The sequence below is a fragment of the Anolis carolinensis genome, chromosome 3 (genome assembly GCF_035594765.1).
Source record: "Anolis carolinensis isolate JA03-04 chromosome 3, rAnoCar3.1.pri, whole genome shotgun sequence".
In the NCBI taxonomy this organism is placed as follows: domain Eukaryota; kingdom Metazoa; phylum Chordata; class Lepidosauria; order Squamata; family Dactyloidae; genus Anolis; species Anolis carolinensis.
In genome coordinates, this window is record NC_085843.1 from 74,893,965 (window position 1) to 74,912,078 (window position 18,114).

At 38.0% G+C, this 18,114-nt stretch overlaps 1 protein-coding gene across 2 annotated transcripts in view; it reads right to left on the reverse strand.

The window, feature by feature from the left end:
• The window catches only part of scaf4 (SR-related CTD associated factor 4), a 69,493-nt gene that overhangs the window by 42,161 nt on the left and 9,218 nt on the right, over positions 1 to 18,114 (reverse strand). The window contains exons 2-8 of one of the 2 annotated variants that reach the window (XM_008107608.3): positions 7,133 to 7,216; positions 6,827 to 6,871; positions 5,078 to 5,239; positions 4,731 to 4,866; positions 3,516 to 3,655; positions 2,400 to 2,570; positions 429 to 523 (exon numbers count right to left, since the gene is read on the reverse strand). In XM_008107608.3, coding sequence (XP_008105815.2) covers positions 429 to 523; positions 2,400 to 2,570; positions 3,516 to 3,655; positions 4,731 to 4,866; positions 5,078 to 5,239; positions 6,827 to 6,871; positions 7,133 to 7,216 — 833 coding nt within the window. The remainder of the gene's footprint in view (positions 1 to 428; positions 524 to 2,399; positions 2,571 to 3,515; positions 3,656 to 4,730; positions 4,867 to 5,077; positions 5,240 to 6,826; positions 6,872 to 7,132; positions 7,217 to 18,114) is intronic. The other variant, XM_008107609.3, reaches the window with a different exon arrangement.

Below are 18,114 nucleotides of genomic sequence, written 5' to 3' on the forward strand. Positions count from 1 at the left end.
TTGTAAATTTAGTATAGTTAAAAATGCAGACTGCAACCAGAGCTCCCTTCCCATAAAAAGAATATAAACTGAATATATATTATTCACTTGTTTATTCTAACATCTATTTAACTCCCCTCCTTCTGTCGCTACCATTTGTCAAATTTTACACAATAAACTCATCAAAACAGGGGCCTGTCTCTTGATATTATACTAGAGAATAACTGTCTACTAAAGTAAAAATAATTTTATTTATTTTCTACATGGAGGCTATAAATATCAAATTAACTTTAAAATATATTATTATATTAAATTGATAAAATCAAGATATCACACAATTAAATAGTTGAAAACCATAAAGTCTTAACAGTGAAGTGAATCACATATATAACTTTAAATGTCCACAATACCAGCTTGTAATGTCTACTTGTCTGTATCAGAAATCTTACAAGGTTGGTTGAGATACTGAAGAAGATAATGATTCTTCTTTCTTTGGGTCTTCCACTGCTTCTGGCTCATCATCATAGTCAAATCGATCCAACAGCTTATTCAGAAATTAACAGCAAACAAAAGAACAAAAAAATGATTTTACCAACAATTTAAAAATTGGCTTTGTACATTTGCAACTATTGATAAAACCCCCTAAAGTCTTCCACTATGCAGGAGAGCACCAGAACCCCAGAATGCCATGCAATTATTTAGTATAAGACTAAAGAAAATATGCCTGTGAAACCCTATTTAGTAGCCCTAAGTGACAAAACGCGGAGAGTGGAATAAGCAATTTTGCCCAAAAGCTGCCAAAAACAGCTCAAAATCATAGTGGCTTTGCCCCTATGGCCACTAATGCACCCTATACAATCTGATAATACACCAAAAACAAAACCAATGGTATGACATCACTTCTGGTCGCCATGAGAGCACCAGCACAGTTCCGGGGGGGAGGTGCAAGGGTAAAGGACATGAGTTAAAATCTATTCCCTCTTAATTTTCTCACCACTGATTTTGAACCAAGCTGCCCTGTAAAATCCATAGTATAGACCAGGCCTGCACAACATACAGCCTGCGGGCCAGATGTGGCCCACAAGGTTCTCCCTACAGTCTATGGGCAGGACTGGGCTTCTCCTTTGCCTTTCACCAGCCTCGTGCAATTTCCCTGGGAAGTTGGGGAAGGGGTGAGGCTTCCCCTTTGCCAGTCGGCCCTTCTCATGCCTACCTATCTACTGTGGGAGGCCCTGCAGCTCTCAGTAGGTAGCAAGGCAAGTCTCCAAATTGCGGAGGTGAGAGGGCGGGTGAGAGGAGAGCAGTCGGATGAAGCCCAGGTTCTTCTCCAGCCGTGCGCCATTTCCATGGGAACGGCGCGAGGCTGGGGAAGAGACTAGGTTTCCCTTTAGGGAGGGAGGGAGAGTAGCCTGCAGACTTTTTTTTTTGTATAATAGGGCCAAGATGTGCAGGCTTGGTATAGACTAAGGATATGAGTATATATCCGCTACCCTACTCTGCTACAAACACTTATTAGAAAACAAAAATGGAGAACAAGAGTGAAGCTGAAAATATTTGTTGAATGGGTGTGAGGTTTTTTTAAAATAATGCGTAACAGTGTGACTTTACTAAATCTAGACATTAAGTAGAAAGCTAGTTCCAGCATTCCCCTACTTCCCCTAGCAATATATAGTCTTTTAATGGATTCAAATGTGCATTTAGTCTCCAAGATTTACCAAACTTTATTGCAGGTTTCTCAAGCACTGCAGAGTCAGTAGCCAACACTGCATATCTAGAACTGTGCAATGGTGACTGAATTCCATGCTGACATATAATAAACAAACACCTAACTATAAAACAATAGATTTGTTTTAGTAGGCACTGAACTTTTGCAACAAAGTACAGTATTTGCTCCTCTGAATTTTGTCTCTGTAGTTCTAGTGCCAATTAATATATGCTTACACCACACCAAATGAATACATTGCCAGGTTCTCAGCACAGAGTCCACATAGCCCTGATGCCAGAAAACCCATAGGTTAGCTGATAAAATATAAAATATAAAAATCCTAAAACTTGGTCTATACAACCTACCATGCAAAAGAAACTAAAAAGAAATCATAACATCTCATTTGAAAGAAGTAATATCCTAGGAATATTCCTCATTGGCATTGGTTCAACAATGCCACTCCACAAGTCTGCATTATATACTCATTATGTGCCTTAAACGTACGCATTCCCTCTCTCCTCACAAGCAGAATTTATTTACTCCTTTAAAGCAAACAGTTTGCAAGTTCATTAAAGCCACAAATTAAGGCCTGCACATTCCATTTAAACTACAGTTTTATTTCAAACTGCCACTAAAGGATCTAGCTCTTTCAAAAAATATATCCATGGCATCCTATTTGAAATAAATCACTGGTTTAACACTTTTAAAATATTACCTTATCAAAGGATGTCTTTTGTTCTGGGGCTGAGAAATCATGCTTTTGTTCTGACGGTTGTGTTGTCTGCAGCTGAGCAGTAATAGCGTGGACCTGAGCCATCACATTATTATCTATCACTGGAGACTGAGGTTTAGGGGGCTGCTGAAAAGTCTGAAGAATCTGTTGCAGCTATGAGTATAAAAGTACACTCTCAATACCAGCTTAGAAATAGCATAAAGAAAAATCAATGACATGTACAACTGTTGCTACTTTTAAGTGTGGGGATCACACCTTTCCTCCCTCCAGTAATCTGTAATCTTATGATAAATGTTAATATATGGAACACTTGTGTCTGCTTTCCTCTTTTTTGTGGGTTCTTAATGACAGAATACAAAAAAGAAGCCAGAATGCTTTGGCACAGAAACAACTGGCATAATATGTTGGAACGGAAATACTATAAAACACTATAACTACATCATGGTTATGTGCGTAAAGTCTACCAACTCGTCAGAAAAGTACTAACATGGCATGACCAGGTAGGCAACTGATGGACCAATCAAAAAGACAGATTCCTGTTGAGGCCTTCTGGTGTTTTCGTCAATAAGCTGTCAAGGCAAATTGCATGCCCAACAGTCATATGTTAAAGCAGTGTGATGTAGTTGCTAAAGCAGTGGACTAGGATTTGGAAGATCCAGGTTGAAGTTCTTACTGAATCATGACACTCACTGAGGCCCGTTCCACACAACCATATAACCCAGAATATCAAGGCAAATACCCACAGTATCTACTTTAAACTGGAATATCTGAGTCCACACTGCCATATATCTCAGTTCAAAGCAGATAATGTGGAATTTTATTCAGCTGTGTGAAAGAGGCCTGAGTGACCTCGAGCTAGTTACTCTCTCTTAGCCTAAAGCACTCATGCGATTGTTGGGAGCATGGGTTGGGGGGGAGGGGGGGGAGGGAGGCAAGGAATGTACTTTGAGCTCTCACTTGACAGAAGGTATGATGGAAATATGAATAAATAAACAAACAAACATGATTTATTTTCAGACCAGATGTTGAACAAAAATTTATTTCACTCTATTTCCATAAATTTATTATTTCATTTTGAGATAAAAACTCTGTTCTTACTTGTTGTCCTTGTGTAGTTTGAAATAACTGAGCTACAGCTGCAAAAGCATCAGAACTGGGCAATTGTGGCACAGCAGGTACTGAATTAGAAGAAACCTGTGGAAGCTCTGATGGAATTGCTGTAGTAGGAGGTGGTGAACCTACAAAAGTAATTTAATTAAATACAGCTTAAAATGGTAAATTGCTTTCCATGTGTAGCTTTAAACCTTTACTGACGTTTTTTAAAAGTAAAACATAAGATGGATAAGTTGTAGACTACCATCTATACTCCTGTATACATCAACCTCATGTATAAGTTAAGGGCAGGATTTGAGGCTAAAATTGTGGATTTAGCATTGACCAATGGGTAAGTCGATGGTAAACCTTTAGAGCCTGTAACAAACATGTTTTTCTGTTTTAAGGACCCAGCACCAAGACAATGAATTGAATGGAGAGCACTACAGTCCACATCAGCTTAAGATCAATGAAAATAGTTCACTTTAAAGATATTGGGTCCTATTGATTAGGGAGGGCAATCAAGCCTTTCAACAGGTAACTTCCACAAGGAAGCACTGGAGATGATTCTACAAAACTGAATACAATTTCAAGGAAACCTGCTCACCATTTAACAATCACAGAGATCACTCATTTTGGAAGTAACATTTGTAAAGAATTATGGAAACTGAACAGATATATAGAGATGTAAATCCTCACTGCAAGGACAAATACTTATGGTAGTTTTTTCCCTGCAGACTAGGACACGGAACAATGGCTTCAAACTACAGGAAAGGAGATTCCACCTGAACATCAGGAAGAACTTCCTCACTGTGAGAGCTGTTCGACAGTGGAACTCTCTCCCCGGGGCCGTGGTGGAGGCTCCTTCTTTGGAGGCTTTTAAGCAGAGGCTGGATGGCCATCTGTCGGGGGTGCTTTGAATGCGATTTCCTGCTTCTTAGCAGGGGGTTGGACTGGATGGCCCATGTGGTCTCTTCCAACTCTACTATTCTGATTCTATGATTCTATAGGAGAAAAAAATCTCTGCTCCGTATATTTGATTGCCACAAAGCAATGTGGAGAAATCTTTTGAGACAAAAAACACATTTTGCACATAAAAGTATTTTTTTTGGCACAGAAAATGTCTTTCCTGTACATGTGGCTGTGCAGAATATTTTGTCTGCAACATTTTGGAGAACACAACTTTCATGGTTGATACACAATCCAGCAGAAATCTCCTACCTTCATTATTAGTGGCATCTTCAGTCATTGAAGCTGTACTGCTAGCTCCTGCTGCCATGTCCAGAAGAGGCTGAATAATTTCTATTTTAAATACTCCATTTTTCTGCCATAGGTTGAGGACACGAACTATCTTACTCTGTTCAAATAAGAAATATGTCAGCAGATTTTTTAAAAGCTTCATTAGCTTACTTGAGGTCTAGACAATTTTTAGATTAAACGCTATCCCACATCCCAATGTTTAAATAGGAGACTGAGACAGAAGTTTTTCGATGTGTGCGCTGCCATCTCCAAAATACTAATAAGCAAACATACAAAAGTCACAATGTTGTAATAAAAGCTTTTAATACCTTATCTTCTGATGGACAAAGATATAAATACTGGAATGTGGCAATTATATTTTTACAGAATCTTGGCCCAAAAACATCCTTGTCTGTTCCAAACTGATGGCGAGACTGACGAACAATTGAGTCAATTACATATAATCCAGGGACTTTATACTCTGGTTTACACTAAAATTTAAAAAGTCAGAAAGAAAACACATAGTTATCAATTAGTCATTCCATATTCAACACTCAAACATAAACTTCTTTAATGTCATAAAACAGTTATATTTATATTAACCCAAATAATGTGTTACATATTCAAGATAAGGTAGAAAGGAATATGTAGTCATGTGTGCTATGCAACACAGAGGATACTGTAGCATCTTTTCTTAGAACAGTGGTTCTTAACCTGGGTCCCCCAGATGTTTTTGGCCTTCAGCTCTCAGAAATCGTAACAGCTGGTAAACTGGCTGGGATTTCTGGGCACCTCAAGTTGAGAACCACTGTCTTAGAATCTAAGCACTAGTGCCATTGTGTTTTAAACACAGATCTCAGGATCCAAGCATCAGGCATGTGGGCATAATAAATGTGCAATCACATTCATACACTGACCTTGCCACAGTACACCTTGACTCTATGTTTGTTGCATATTTTACTGGGTATGTGTACATGTAATAAAACACATACCCATATCCACCAAAATCAAGCATGCACTAAATAGAAGACAATATGGATATTCATATATTTTGGTTACATTTTACAGCAATTGAGCGAAAGTGTGGAGCACCTGTAAGGTTTACCACTTGGTCAAATGTATGTAAGTCACCAATCTAGTCAACAATCTAGTACACAATACCTAGCTAAATCAAGTTAGAAATAAACACAACTCTATGTTCAAAACTCTAGCCCAGAATGGGGAAAATGAGATCTGCAGTCTCCCAAGGTTAATTTGTGTGTCTCACCACCATTAAAAAAAATTCACGACACTCTGGCCATGTTTCAGTTTCCCTCCATGTTAAATAAAAGTTTCTACTGGGGCTACACAGTTCAAGATCCCCCAAAACATACAGGAACATGGGTACGTGTCTCCAGGGACCTTATGCCACCCTCTAATCTTTTGCTATAACCTGGAGAAGCATGAAAGGGAGAGGCATATATATTAAGGGCCTCTGATCCCTTTCCCTCATTACACAAAAAGAGAAAGAACAGGTTTCTCTGACTATTTTTTAAGGCATCCTTGAAAAATGGGGCAAAGATACAACTTGGATGTAGTCCTTTGAACAGATTAAAATTATTATAGATTTATATCTGTGATTTTTCTTATTTCTTATTCAAAATATTTACAAACAGAATCTTTTCACACATTTCTGGACTGTACAACAAATTAACTCACATATGCTAATAATCCCATCTGATCAAGTAGTAATCTAATTTTGTTTTTCCTCAATCCTAGGTGGTAAAAACTATCTAACAAAGAGCCATGAAATGTTGAAGCAGCTTTCAGGGGACGGGGAAAATGCTATAGCATGCCTGACAGCCCATCTAATCTCTTGTTTTAAAGCTTTTAATGAAGGAGACTCCATACCTTCTAACCAGCTATCAGGAAGTTCTTGCCAGTGTTTAATTTAAAACTCTTTAAAGCCAGTAGTTCAGCTCATACTTACGGAACAATAAATTTGTTCCGTGACCCGTGTGTTGCAGCCAAAAGCATGTTAATATGATTAAACCAGTTGAGACTTAGTTTATAACTCTCACCCATAAAACTGCACTTACTTTTTTTATAAACTTCTCAACGATCTGGACAACATGCTTATAAAGCTGAAAGAGAATTAAACAGCATTAGAAAATCAATTTCTTTGAAATCTTTCATGCCAAAGAATAGTGAAGACATTTCCTTGAAATGAATAAATGTTGATAAAAATGTACATGAAATAGCCATTAAAAAGAAAATTAATAAAATTCTACAGAATTTGCAAACGGTCACAAAATTATATGCTACACAATCCCAAAATAATGTGAAAGGTAGGTCTATCTAAAGAAAAAATACAACAGAGGGGATAATATGATTTGCCACCTCACCTTAATAGCTTTAATGGCAGCTTTAGTGATGAGAATCATCTTTGCACGGGAAATAGGAGGCTTCATCTCCATCAGTGAGAAAAGCTAAAAAAAAAAATTAAAATCAAAATAAATAAAGAGAACTCAAATGCAACCAGCTTCAGCTCCCCAATACAGAAAGTAAAAATGCGTACACACCATATATATAAATGTAGACCATATTTACAGGTATCATTTTTTCACAAGTTCATACGACTATCACAACAGTTTCAAAGTTTACATAATTTTAAGAATTTGATGTTCCTTCCTCTATTTTCACACCTCCTTTTTGTGAATTCTAAGCCTGCTTTCCATACATGCATATTAACTGATGGGATGAAAGTGCAGCTTTGTTTGACTATCTTGCCAATGGGAAATCATTCTGTCTGTTTATATTCTGTCCTGACAGTGGCTTCTAGTCTATAGTATAGGTTACACATCAGGACTAGATGTTGTGGAGCAATCATTTCTTCTAGAGTAAACCATATCGTTCATAGTCTATACCAGTGATCCCCAAATTCTGGTTCTCTAAGTATTTTGGACTTTAGTTCCCAGAATCTATGACCACTGGCCAAAATGAAGTCCAAAACATCTGGAAGAAAACAGTTTCGCTCATAAGTATGAATTTAACTAATTTGACCCGAATTACGAGGGAAATTAAATGCCTGTCTTTCACAAGTAGAAGGCCTCATACTTGCTGAGTGGACTGTTTATTCTCATCCAGATGAAATGATTGGTACATATTTGTTAGTGTAGACCAGTGGTGCAAAACCTGTGGCTCTCTAGGTGCTTTCAACTTCAGCTCCCAGAATTTCTGACTACTGGACAAGCTGGCTAGGGCCTCTGGGAGTAAGAGTCCCAAACAGATTGTACACTATTTGTGTATAGACTGTCACAGGCAATACTTTATTATTTAAAGGAAAGCTAACAAGATTGAATTAAGCTCTTCCTTGCGTTTTACTTTTTATGCATGTTCAAGTCAATTTCAATTTACTGTCCCAACCTCTGTGAGCCTAGGGTTTTCTTGGCAACATTGAGAGAGTTGCTACTGCCTCTTTCTGAATATAGCCTACAACACCTGGTATTCTCTGGTAGCCTCCCTTTAAAACACTAAGCTTGATCCTGCTTCGCTCTGAAGGTCAGACAGAATCTAGTGCCATTTTGGTTTTCAGACCATTATTATATAATAAATTATTATTATTTAAACGTTTGATTACTACATTGAAAAAAATCAATGAAGTTTTTAATCTAATTACTAACTACTGTTAGTTCCCTCACTCTGTCTTCTTATCACCTTAAAGGCAGAAAAGTTAAGATTGTAATAAAAGAAGAATCAGAAATCTATACATTTTAGATAAAGGGGAAGCATGGATCCCCCGCCCCCCACTTTCCTCCTGCAACACTAGGTTGAAGATAAAGGGATTTGATCATCCCTCTTGTACATCCACGGGAATATATACAAATTCAGCAAATTACTGAGAAAGGAAGGTGGGGTCTGTTTGAAGGAAGTGTTTGGTCTGAAAGAAGAAGCCCTGGGAAGCATATATTCCTTTTCCGTGAGGATGGGATCCTGCTTGTCTTTAGACCAGGCATGGGCAAACTCTGACCCTCCAGGTGTTTGGGATTTCAACTCCCACTGGCTGTTAGAAATTGTGGGTGTTGAAGTCCAAAAGACCTGGAGGGCCAAAGCTTGCCCATGCCTGCATTACAGTGAAACTGGTTTCTCGGTTCAAGAGATGCAATTAGAGAAAGTAGCACTAACCGCATTTTTGAGGTCTTTGAGTTGTGAGGGAGTTACTTTTACAAGCCTGAAATAGCTGCCAGATAGACTTAGAATGATGCTTTAGAGTAGCTATTGCATTGGCAGTGGCGACCAACCTCCCCCATGAAGAACTCACAAGAAGAAGACAAATACAATGGTTTGAGATAACCAAAGGCCACAACTTGTTTATTAGTTACAATGAACCCATGCATGGGTCCTGGATCAAGAAACGGACAGCCCAATACTGACCGATGTCGCTTCACAACAGTAGGGGTCCCTGGAAGTGAACCGACTGGTTCTGGCCTAGGACACCAGTACTGCCACATCCCTAGGCCATCAGGACACTCCCCCCTCACTGATAAAGGGGCGAGGTACACAAACTAGATTTGAATGATACTTTAAATTAGCCAATGTACTAATTATTTATATACATGCTCTGCCTAAACCTAAATATGAAAGGCCAGGCTATCACAATTCAATTAGTATATAAATATTTAGTAACTGATTAGGTTTTCAGCTTTAACATCACAAACATTCAGCAGAAGAAATAAGTTTTAGAAAACATCTGGTGACAATTATTTGTTTTTCCTTTAAGAAAGAGATCAGCATGGTTATATTCCAAGGCTAGATTTATTTAATCAGAAAGACTGACTGAAAGATTCCACTGCTGCCTTAGTACTCAAATTATAACAAAACATCTTTTTTGTGGAGTGTTTTACAGAGCAGAAGAGCTCAAGTTGGATTAGTGATCTATATACCACAGATGCCAAAGAAATCTGTTAAATGTATAATGAAATATAAATCGATGAAAAGTTAAATAGTGTGTACAAATACAAACCACACCCTATTTGCTGCAAATTAGCTGCTATCAACATACATCCCACAAGTATAACCGCTTTGAGTCCCCTTTGGGGAAATAAAGCGCGGTATAAATAATAATAATAATAATAATAATAATTTTATTATTGTTGTTGTTGTTGTTATTATTATTTAATGCCACAAATAACTCATTGTTACTGATATTTCTGCTCTTCTCCTTCTCTTGTGCCTCCAAACTGACTATGGCCTATAGTCATCCTTTCATAGTTTTCTTGGTAAGATTTATTCCTCTAAAGTTGAGAGTCTGATTTGTTCAAAGTTAAGAATAGCTGCCTTAATTCATACCATCTCCTTTTCTGTACCTTTTGATACATTTTTGAGAACTCCTGAAAACAGTATCCGGTGATTCCATTCATTTTAGTTGCTAAAATACTTGTAGCCTTCAACAATACCTGAATTGTAGTTAACACTCAGATGAGGCATCGGTTTTAAAATGATAGGCCATTAAATGCCATTAATACAATACAATAGGATTAAAATAAAAAATGCAAAATAAAAACACCTATTCAGGTTTTTTTTGTTTTTGTTTTTTTCGTGTCAGGAGCAACCGGAGTTGCTTCTGGAGTGAGAGAATTGGCCGTCTGCAAGGACGTTGCCCAGGGGACGCCCGGATGTTTTGATGTTTTTACCATCCTTGTGGGAGGCTTCTCTCGTGTCCCCGCATGGAGCTGGAGCTGATAGAGGGAGCTCATCCACACTCTCCCCAGGTGGGATTCGAACCTGGCAGCTTTCAGGTCAGCAACCCAACCTTCAAGTCACTTAGTCCACTATGCCATCTGGGGGCTCCTACCTATTCAGTGCATCAACAAAAGATGTAGTGCGCACACCATACAACATTATGTCTTTTGCCAAGCACTGGAAACTCAGCAGGAAGAATAATACGAAGCCTCTAGGGACAAGAAATCCCAAAGCCTAGGTGGCAAAAGACATTTTGTTCTCAGTATTCCGCAACCACATTTCAACTGGTAGAACAGGACCTGTTAAGAAGATCTTTGAAGGCATGAAAGACTTCAGTGAAAAATACCATGGTGTCGGTGTAGTATTATGGTTTCAACTCTGAGAGCCCACGATTTGAATCTCCACTCACCCATGACACTCAGTTAACTGGCATCCATGGGGATGACCTTCGTCAAGTAACATTTCCAAACCTAAGAAAAATGAAATGGCAAACCTCTAAAAATGTAATGTGTGCCTTGCAAGTGCCTTCAAGTTCCCAGTTATGATGACCTCATGAATTTCATAGGGCGTTCTTAGGAAGGAATACTCAAAGATGGTTTCTCCAGTTCCTTCCTCAGAAATGTAATATTTAGCACCTGGTGTTCATTGGTTGTCTCCCATCCAAGTATTATCTAAGTTTGATGCTGCTTAGCTTCCAAGACCAGATGGAATCTGGAGTATTTAGAGTATTTATATCTAAACTGAAAGATGTTATTAGGAAAAAATAAAGTACAGGATGTAGTTTAAATTATATATTTAAATCATAACAAACACCCCTGCACTGATTGACACCTGGGGCATTTTCTGACACCATGGAAATCTTAGTGTATATAAGGGATATAAATTATCCTGTTCACAGGGAGAACTACTTTTGACCAAAGCTGCTCTCCGGGCAAAGAATTATATTCCACAACATCCAAACATGCAGAAATCAGAAAACATAACTAAGAGACAGAACATTCTTTTTGAACTGCTGATCTATTCTGCAAAAAAGATATTCAATATTGCTTATTTCTTCTAAAAAGAACACTATGGTAGATTCGCAGTTAACCGGAACTAAAACAACCAAAATTCTCAAAAAAAGAAATAATACTTTAAATAAGAATAAAAATAAAATCATTTCTATTGGAAATATTACATTAACTTACCATCCCCATGGGTGCAAGTTAACTGAATGTCTACTGTACAATTATTTCTAACTTAAGAAAACAACAGGAATAAAACCTAAAGGAAATAGCTGTTCCTATTTATTTGCAGAAAGATCATAAAATTCATGCCATCATGGTATCATCTATCTCAAAAAAGTTCTTGCTAAGAAAAAAGTTTCTCAATGAAAAACTACGTTTTACGCAAGCTGCTTTCCAGGCAGTCAACTGCAAAGAAGAGTAAATGCACCTGACTGAAGACCCATCTATAATCACAGATGTGTCTGTGTAGATTTGGGTCAGCCCCATAACAGCTACACATCACACAAGAGCTGATCTGTGGTAATGAAGAGCAAGACCACCTTAATGCAATCTTACCCCATGTTAACAAGTCAGGAGAAAGATTGAATTCTTGCAGGTTTGGCATTCAGTTTTGATTATTTGCAGGTTTGCCACAGCTTCAGGGAATGGGGCTACAGCAATGGCGAGATTACTCTTGCACTGTCCCCTATAGCCGCAAGGAGTGGCGTAATGGCAATTTCAATCACCACTCCCTTCCCAGAAGTCTTCTGCTTTGAAGACTTCAGTTGGGGGGTAGACTTTGAGATCGCCATTGCACAGCCTTCTAAAGCTGCATGGAATAGAGTAGCAATCATTCCAAGCGCTATTAACCACCACCCCCAAAGTCTATCCATCAGTTGCCATACCCCCAGAGATATTCACAGTTTTTCCACATTCATAGGAATTCTTTGCCCCTTGCTCCCATAAATGTGGCAGGCTTATAGCACTCAGTTGTACATTTCTCTAGAAACATACATATGCTGACCACTTAAATCAGAATGAAACCAGCATAGAAGAAAACAATTTCACGGGGTGAATAATTAAACTGAAGATCCTGGAACCAATTTGAGGCCTGGAGGGTGCTTACACACATCACAGGGGCTGGCCTTGAACCAGTTCCAGAATCCGCAGCTGTATGAGTTTCTCAATTCCCCTCTGAAGGAATGTGCATGAGCATGTCAGTGGAAGACTTTGGGTATCAGTACAATGGTTTGTATTCTGTAGAGTTGCCTTTGCCATTCAATGTGGGTTTACACTAAAGGTTGCTGATGTGCATTAAGGACTTTATTTTAGACTACTCAATTTTGCTTCTCGGTTTAAATGACATTAACAGCGTGCATTTGTGGTATGCATTATATAACCACAATATACTCAAGCTGCTTTCAGATTGTATTAAATGGTCAGTGTGGATGTGCCCCTGGAGAGGCTTGTACCAATGTCCAGATGCCATTCTAAGGTATATAAATGTGACCAAGCTGAAACTTATACAGGCAAGAGAGAAATGCTATATACAGAAACAAATTTACATTCTCTGAATGGAAGTAGCATTTGCACATGATGGTTGTTAGTATAGCTTTTTGTAGCACCCTGTCCTCTGTCCAAAGTGGGAAAGCTCAGGTGGCAGTGCCCTCTTGGCCATTTAAACTGATATATCAGTTGTTGTGGTCTTGCGTCAGTTATCCATGGGTTATATCTATTTACTGATGTTCAGGCTACACTACTGTGATATATTCCATGTGAAGCAACTTTATGGAAGGCTCAAATCTCTAAGCATTGCAGAACATGATCATTGACACTGGTAAGGGTGGAGTGATCAGGTCATCTCACACTCCTATTGTACCAATGAGATTTATTGTCAAGCTGTCTCCAACCCAACTTTAAAACACTAGATTTTACTCTTACAATCTTAAATAATTTGGGACCTTAATACATTTGAATAAAGATTCAATTTAAGATCTGTCATTGAGGACCTATTCACATGGTCTAGTGAGAACAATCAGACTGGCAGATACAAAGGAAAAACTTTTTTCACTAATGATTCCACAGCTGTAAAATACATTTCACTGAAAGAACAGTTTCAGTACAGTTTTAATGACCCAATGACCCAAGCTTCTTACAATTGCTGTTGATTGTTTTGTCTAAATTTATTTACTATTTTTTCATATTTTTATTTGATCTTATTAATGCATATTCCATGGGGCTTCATTTTATTGGTCTTTTGAAAGCCATTCTGAGTTTCTTTAAGAAGTTCCATAAAAACTGATCATTGAATAAAAACATGGGCAATTCAAATGTCTACATGACACAAAAATGCAAGCACACACTGTGGAAATCTTTTTAAAAATACCAGTAGTTAGGATTATTCCCACAAATAAGCCAGATCACAACTTAAAAGGAAAAAAAAATCCAGGCCATTGCTAACAAGTTTTTAAATAATTTTTCCGTCTCTTAACACAACAACCCTAGATGTAAACAAAACTAAGCAAAAAAAAAAAAAAAAAAACAACAACAACAACACCAACATTCTGGCACTAAATTAAATTCTGATTGCTAATTTGGCAATCCTTGATAAGACAGGTACGTAGAGTGGGGCAAAAGTATATGTAGCGAAAACAATGGGTACCCAGAATCTGATTACCGTAAGTTCATTTTGGTTCTGTATTTATTAAAGGTCTGAAACTAGATTACCACATTTGGCCATTCCTATATTAGTCTAAAGTCTATGTGGAATGCTAGAATTGTATCTGCTTTGATGCCTATTTTTTTTTTATTGAAGATTGATTTTATGCAATATTCTGAAATAGATGTCTATTGAAGAGCTGGACAATAAATGCATTATTTTAAAAAAATGAATAACTAATTCCCGGTTTGAATCTCGCCTGCCAACTGTTCTCAGCCTTTTTATGGCAGTAATACTCAAAGAACTTTTAAAGACTGAAACAACATGACACTTGTTAAGTACTTCTAACACTCAAAAGAATTATATTAATGGCTAAGCACTATTTTTAATCCATGACCCAAGGCTTGTTCACACTGCACAATTATAGCACTATATTCCACTTTAACTGCCACAGGCCAGGAGCCTGAAGTCTAGTAAGGAGTACTTAAGAGTTCTCAGAGAGTTCTAATGCCCTACTAAATGGTAAACTACATGATTCCAAAGGATGCCTTGGTAAAGTAGAATCTGTAACTGTATGCTGCCAAAGGACCCCCAGTTTCAGAAGAGGTCAGCTACATTCATAAAGCTCTTAGGTAGGGCATGAAAAATGGTTTGCTTAGAGCAAATGATAATGGAAATATCCAGATACAAAGAGTAATGAAATAAGTTATAAGCATCCTAAATTTATTTTTTAAACCCTCTATAGAGTCATCTCCCCCTCGATGGATTGTCACCTTGATGTGTTCCAATGAACCTGTGGGCACAACCACGGGAGTCTCACACTCCCAGGAGTGGCCACGGGAGGATCCAGACCAAGAACAATCCGAAGACCCAAAGACCTCAACGGCGGAGCAGGCGGAGGATAACATGGTACATGTTACAATGGCTGTGAAGGCGGAAGAAGGCTGCAACAGACTGAGAAGCCACTCTTGTTGTGTTAATCACACCACTGCTGGGACCTCAATCTGTGAAGACTATGTGTTGACCAGCCGTGAACCGACCTCCACAAATTAAAAAAATCATGCACAGGCGTCTTCCAAGAAAGGGAGGACCATGATCCTCAAACTATGAGGGATCGCCTAAGTAAGTAAGCATCTCCATATATTTTTCCAACACATTCTCAGTGGTGTGTGTGGAGATATATAAGCTTCTGGTTGTCTTTGATCTATTTTTTAATTTCACTAATATCAAATTGAGAGGTACTAAGCAAAGAAGCAAACTTTTTGTATGGTTTCATTACACCATACATTTTATATATTTCTTTTACAATCTATCTTTCCCCACCTAAACTTAAATCCCAAATGTTTTATCTTTTTGTTCCAAGAAAAATTATCCAAACTATCATTTTTGCTGAAATCAATTAAGAGAGTTTTATAAACAGAGTAAATAGATTTATGGAGGGTAAAACGATAGTCCCCGTCATCATCTATATCCCACCTTTCCCCACAAGATTAGCACTCAACACTAAATTAATTTTTTTACTATAATTAAAAGCATGCATAAAATAGAATTAAAATATTAACAATATCAAAGCAATTTGAAACATACAATTTAAGAGTTAAAAACAAATTAAAACAATACAATGTAAAACAATAAGCACCCTCTTACGCACTTTTCTTAAAAGCCATGAATTCTAAAGGCCTGTCCAAATAAAAATGTATTTGTTATTCAGTGCCCAGAAAGAGAGGGCACATCCATGTGAACACCAGTAGAAACAAAAGTTGGAGAGAACATTTGCTCCTGGCCACAAGCCAAATGAAAACCTGCAGAAAGGAAAATCCTGCTGCATAGCTCTACTGGAAAGCTATATTCTCACCACTATACAAGTGAAGCACACCTTAATAAAATACATCTGCTAATGCAATGAGACAGTATAAGTCAATGTGCACAAACATTTAAATAGATGTCAACTCCATAATACACAATAGTTGACTGTGCAAGTATTTCAATCATGGCTTTGATGTCTGCTTGCAGACCTCTTGGACATCTGACTAGCCACTATAGAAAAGAGGCTGATGGATTACAAATTGCTGAAGAAATTCACAAAAGCACTTGTTCTGTGTTTGGTACTACCCTTCTTGAAACAGGACAGAGAGAGATGGACACAATATTCCTAAGCCTGGACACAACATATAAAATGTATTGTAGTACTAGCTAATTGATGCTCAATCATTTTTTAATAATACTCAGGACAGAATTTACTTTTTCCTTCATCATTACTACACTAAGTTGGGGTTTTTACCAACATATTCACCTACAGCTAGGCCTATGAGAGAACAGGAAGTCCCCAAGTTACAAATATCCAACTTAAAACAACTCATAGTTAAGAGTAGGGGTGAGACAACAGGAAGCGAGAAAGCTACCCCCTAAGAAGGGAAATTCATTCCTGAAAGAGTTATCATGGGTAAAAGGTGTCTCCACTAAAGCTTTCTTACCAATCCTTGTTTGCACAACAAGCCAAATTTTTCCCCCAAAAAAATCAAAATCCAGTTCACACAGGGACAGAAAGTGAGATAAATTCTTCTGAACAGGAGCACAGCCAGTAAAACAAACACAGCAGGGATGTTAACCCTTTCCTATGCTATCCAAAGCTTTATCTATCTATTTCTGGCTGGAGTTACACTTGAAAAAATGTACCTGTTCCGACTTACATACAAATTCACCTTAAGAACAAACCTATTGTGTTGCTAACTTGGGGACTGCGTGTATATGTTAAATTACCAAAGTTTCCAAAATGTAGTCATATAATATATTTTCTAAAATATTAGTTATTTATTTTGTATCCTGTCTTTATTTCAGGCAAATCACCACAATATTCAACAGAGATCAAAACCTCCTTGGAGTCTTAAGTGAACAAGTTGAACATGAGCAAGTGATGCAGCAGCTTAAAAAGCCAATGGAATTTTGGGCTGCATCAATGGGAGTGTAATGTCTCAAGGGAAGTAACGGTGCCTCTCTATTCTGCTTTAGTCAGACCTCACCTGGAATACTGTGTCAAATTCTGTGCATCACAATTTAAGAGAGATACTGACAAGCTGGAAGGTGTCCAGAGGGCAACTAAAGTGATCAAAGGTCTGGAAACCATGCCCTATGAGGACTGTATTAAAGAGATGGGTATGTTTAACCTACAGAAGAGAAGGTTGAGAGGAGATATGATCACCATGTTTAAATATCTGAAAGGCTCTTGTAAGGAAGAGGGAGCAGGCTTGTTTTCTGCTGCCCTAGAGACTAGGACGCAGAGCAATGGGTGTATGTGTATGCATTTCAATTGTTTTTGATGTCAAATCCATTATTCTCTCATTTATTATACTTTTCTTCAATGTAGTGTCTCAGAATGATACTTAAATACTGTAATATACACCCAGACATGAGTGGGAACGACATATAGGTAAGAGTTAATCAGAACACACTGGATACATTTGCACAATATAAGCCAAAAAAACCCACTAAAAGTCTGACTTGTATCAGCAAGCTAGTGCACGCTACTCGGGAATACTCCCACTTACAGTAGGAGCTGCAGTTAAACCATGGAACTTCATGCATGGTTAGTTTACTGTGTTGTCTAGAAGTGGGCAATTTCCCTCCTCTTTATTCTCTCCTCACAAACCAAAGAGAAAAAGCCAAGAATAAACTCTGGATTCTTTCTCTGGTTGTTGGAAGGGAACAATCCAGAGAAAGAAGGCTGTTAAGAAACATAATAAATGAACTCCATGGTTTGTGTTCAGCTGTTCTTGTTCCAAGTGGGAGCACTTAAGCCAGGGGTCCTCAAACTTTTTAAGTGGAGGGCCGATTCACAGTCCCCCAGACTGTTGGGGGGCCGGACTATGAAACAGTCCAAAATTAGGATTGTTGTTGTTGAGTGCCTTCAAGTCATTTCAGACTTAGGTCAACCCTAAGTCTAAAGGGGCCAGGTAAATGAGGCCTTAGTTTAGGGACCCCTGATCTACATGATCTCAAGACC